This window comes from Azolla caroliniana, unplaced genomic scaffold, assembly GCF_043228905.1.
Source record: "Azolla caroliniana isolate FFs.n. ecotype wild unplaced genomic scaffold, voAzoCaro1.0.p SCAF_3, whole genome shotgun sequence".
NCBI lineage: Eukaryota > Viridiplantae > Streptophyta > Polypodiopsida > Salviniales > Salviniaceae > Azolla > Azolla caroliniana.
In genome coordinates, this window is record NW_028230438.1 from 15,998,682 (window position 1) to 16,001,713 (window position 3,032).

General features: G+C 40.8%; 1 protein-coding gene across 1 annotated transcript; it reads left to right on the plus strand.

The window, feature by feature from the left end:
- Positions 1-1,439: 1,439 nt before the first annotated feature.
- On the plus strand, positions 1,440-2,700 carry LOC147866319 (long-chain-alcohol O-fatty-acyltransferase-like). Its single transcript, XM_087316688.1, has one exon. The coding sequence runs from the start codon at positions 1,487-1,489 to the stop codon at positions 2,573-2,575; it is 1,089 nt and encodes a 362-aa protein (XP_087172814.1). The 5' UTR covers positions 1,440-1,486; the 3' UTR covers positions 2,576-2,700.
- Positions 2,701-3,032: the final 332 nt, after the last annotated feature.

Sequence of the window (3,032 nt, forward strand, 5' to 3'; positions counted from 1 at the left end):
AGAGGTAATACTATGTAACCCTAACTACTATGTATGTATATATATTTGACCTCTTGGCCGACTTCGGTCAACCGACTCTCATTTGGCCTCTCGGTTGATTCCGATCAGTTGACTCTCATTCGGCCTCCCGACCGATTTTGACCAGCCAATCCTCATTCAGACTCTCAGTTGATTCACGAATTTTCAACCGTCTTCCCCCCATTACGAGGGACACGCTTACATAACACTAAAAAGGAGAAGCACCCTCTTCAAGCTAGATAGTTTACTCCGTTCCTCTTCTCTCCTAAGCCATCTAAGTTATCCATGTTTATTCTCCATGTATAACCAATAATTCTCTTCTAATACATATAGACTTATTTTATTCATATGCTTGCTTAATTACATGTATTTTCTTCTTATATCTCACAATCTCCTAGTTTTTGTCACTAATTAAACATGTATTATGAATTACAAGTGACTTACTACTCTTCTAGCTATGTGAGAATAACATAAATCCTCACAGCTTTGGTCATGTGTGATCATTGAAAACGTGAATGATGTTGGCATGTGAAGAGATAAAAATGTATGAATCGGCAAAACATTATCTTCATCATTTCGGTCTGCCTTCACTTGATAGGATTTACAGGACTTTTGATTAGGATGTGGATGTTTCCTTCAAGTTTCTTTCTTTTGTAATTGATACCATTCAAACTACATATGAACAAGGAAAGGAGAGAGAGACAGACAGATAGAGACAGAGCATAAAGTGAGAGCATATCGACAAAACTTGAAGGGAGTACTAATGTGATAATTTTCTTTATTGGAGAAAGTGGAAAATCTTTCCTTGGTGGAGTGTTTAGCTTGCCTATTTCGGTCTGCCTTCACTTGATAGGATTTACAAGACTTTTGATTAGGATGTGGATGTTTCCTTCAAGTTTCTTTCTTTTGTAATTGATACCATTCAAACTACATATGAACAAGGAAAGGAGAGAGACACACAGAGAGAGAGAGAGCATAAAGTGAGAGCATATCGACAAAACTTGAAGGCAGTACTAATGTCATAATTTTCTTTATTGGAGAAAGTGGAAAATCTTTCCTTGGTCGAATGTTCAGCTTGCCTATTTGCAATTCAACATGTTCCACTACACATGTAGTTAGTGGGGGACCATACTTCATTGTGACACCCATTGTAAGTAGTGTTTCTCATACACATTTATTAATATAATTGTGTGTTTTCACCAAAAATAAGAGAGGATAAAGTTTATTAGGAGTTTTTGGTACACATAAAGCGATGGTTAATCACGTTAATATATATTACAAAAAGCCTATCATTGGAAAAATACTTCTGTGTCTCTATTGAAACACTAAGGGAAAATGATAATTTGGACTTCTAGGGATGTTAGAAATATGTAGGCCCTTCCCCTAAAACATAAGAGGCCAAAAAGAGCAGTTCTAGATCCTTCCCGAATCGTGTACCATAGCTAGATCAAATTTGTGTGGAAGCAAAATGGTTGGATGGGTGTTTTGGGTGATGACTGCTCTCATGGTCACAATATTGTGGCATGTATACCAGCAACTAGTAGTGGGCACTTATGATGTTGTAGGTAAGAAACTAAAGAAGAAGGTTCACCACAGCACTTCAACCATATTGATGCTATGTCTCCTTTTGCCCATATGCATTTACCTTTCATGGGCACCCTCAAGCTGCCATGTCCGAACCGCATTGGCCATTGTCCTTCTTTGGACTGCCCCTTCGAAGCTTATTCTCCTCGTCTTCTTCTCCACCGAATTCGATTCGCTCCCATGGATTACATCGAGCTTCTCCCATTTCCTCATTGCGCTTCTCCTTCCAATACAGATCATGGGCCCACGGAATGCGCATAATCAGAACTTCTTCTCGATATCGCTTCCAAGTGCTGCACATAACTCCATTAAAGCTCTGGTGCTCCTGGGGGTAATGAATATATATCCTCATTTCCATGCTATCCCCGAAGCTTTGCTCTATCTCCTCTATTGCATTCATTTCTACTTAGGGATCATGTTGCCCATGGAATCATTGGGGACAATCGTGGCAAGCATCTACCAAGTGGAAGTGGCGGAGCAATTTGACATGCCCATAATGGCCGAGTCGCTCGAAGAGTTTTGGGGGAAGCGATGGAACCGAATAGTACATAGCCTTCTGAAAGAGACTGTATACAAGCCCATCTTAGCATTGAATGGGAAGAGAGGCTCCACAAATGCGGAAAAGAAATGGGTGGCCATGGTGTCCACTTTCGGGGTCTCGGCCGTGATGCATGAGATTATATTCGTGGTCGTTAGCCGATCGCCACCAACGGGTGAGATGACTGCCTTCTTCCTGCTCCATGGCCTTGTCACGTCGATTCGCAAGCCGAATCTAGGTCACATTGAGTTGCCCAAATGGATCAAACATGTAACCACATGTTGCTTTCTCTACATAACCGTGTCCATCTTCTTCCTTCGCCCACTTCGCCGAGTGGGTACGGACCAGCAGGCTATAGCTGAGTATCATCACTTTCAGTCTTCCATTCTCTACCTCTCCCACAAATTGGTAAGCTGGATTTCCTCATGGATCTGAGTATTGACCTCCATTTTATATACATTGTTGTATGATATGCCATAAACGTGTATTACTACCACAAGACCATCATATTTTTTTATGTATCTAACATAGCAATTGGAAAAATATCATAAATTCCTTCATGTAAAGGGAATTAGTGATGGTGAAGTGTTGTGTCTGGTACCATGCCTTTGGGTTGATTCAAGATAGGTACATCATTGGCAATCATTAACCTCTACCTTGGACGATTTTCGGATCTATGCCTAGATCAAGTTGGAAACCTTCTTATTACGAATGTGCAAGCACGAGCCAAGCAATACAAACGAGGTGATGCTAATGCCTGCGAATCAAGTTGAGGGTAGTTAAGGTTTTGACCCACAAAAGAGTACACCAATGGGGGATGTTTTTTAGGTCTATCCCAATCTTCTAGATTAGGGGTCCTCACTATCTTCGTCTTTTAGGATCGTGAATCCTC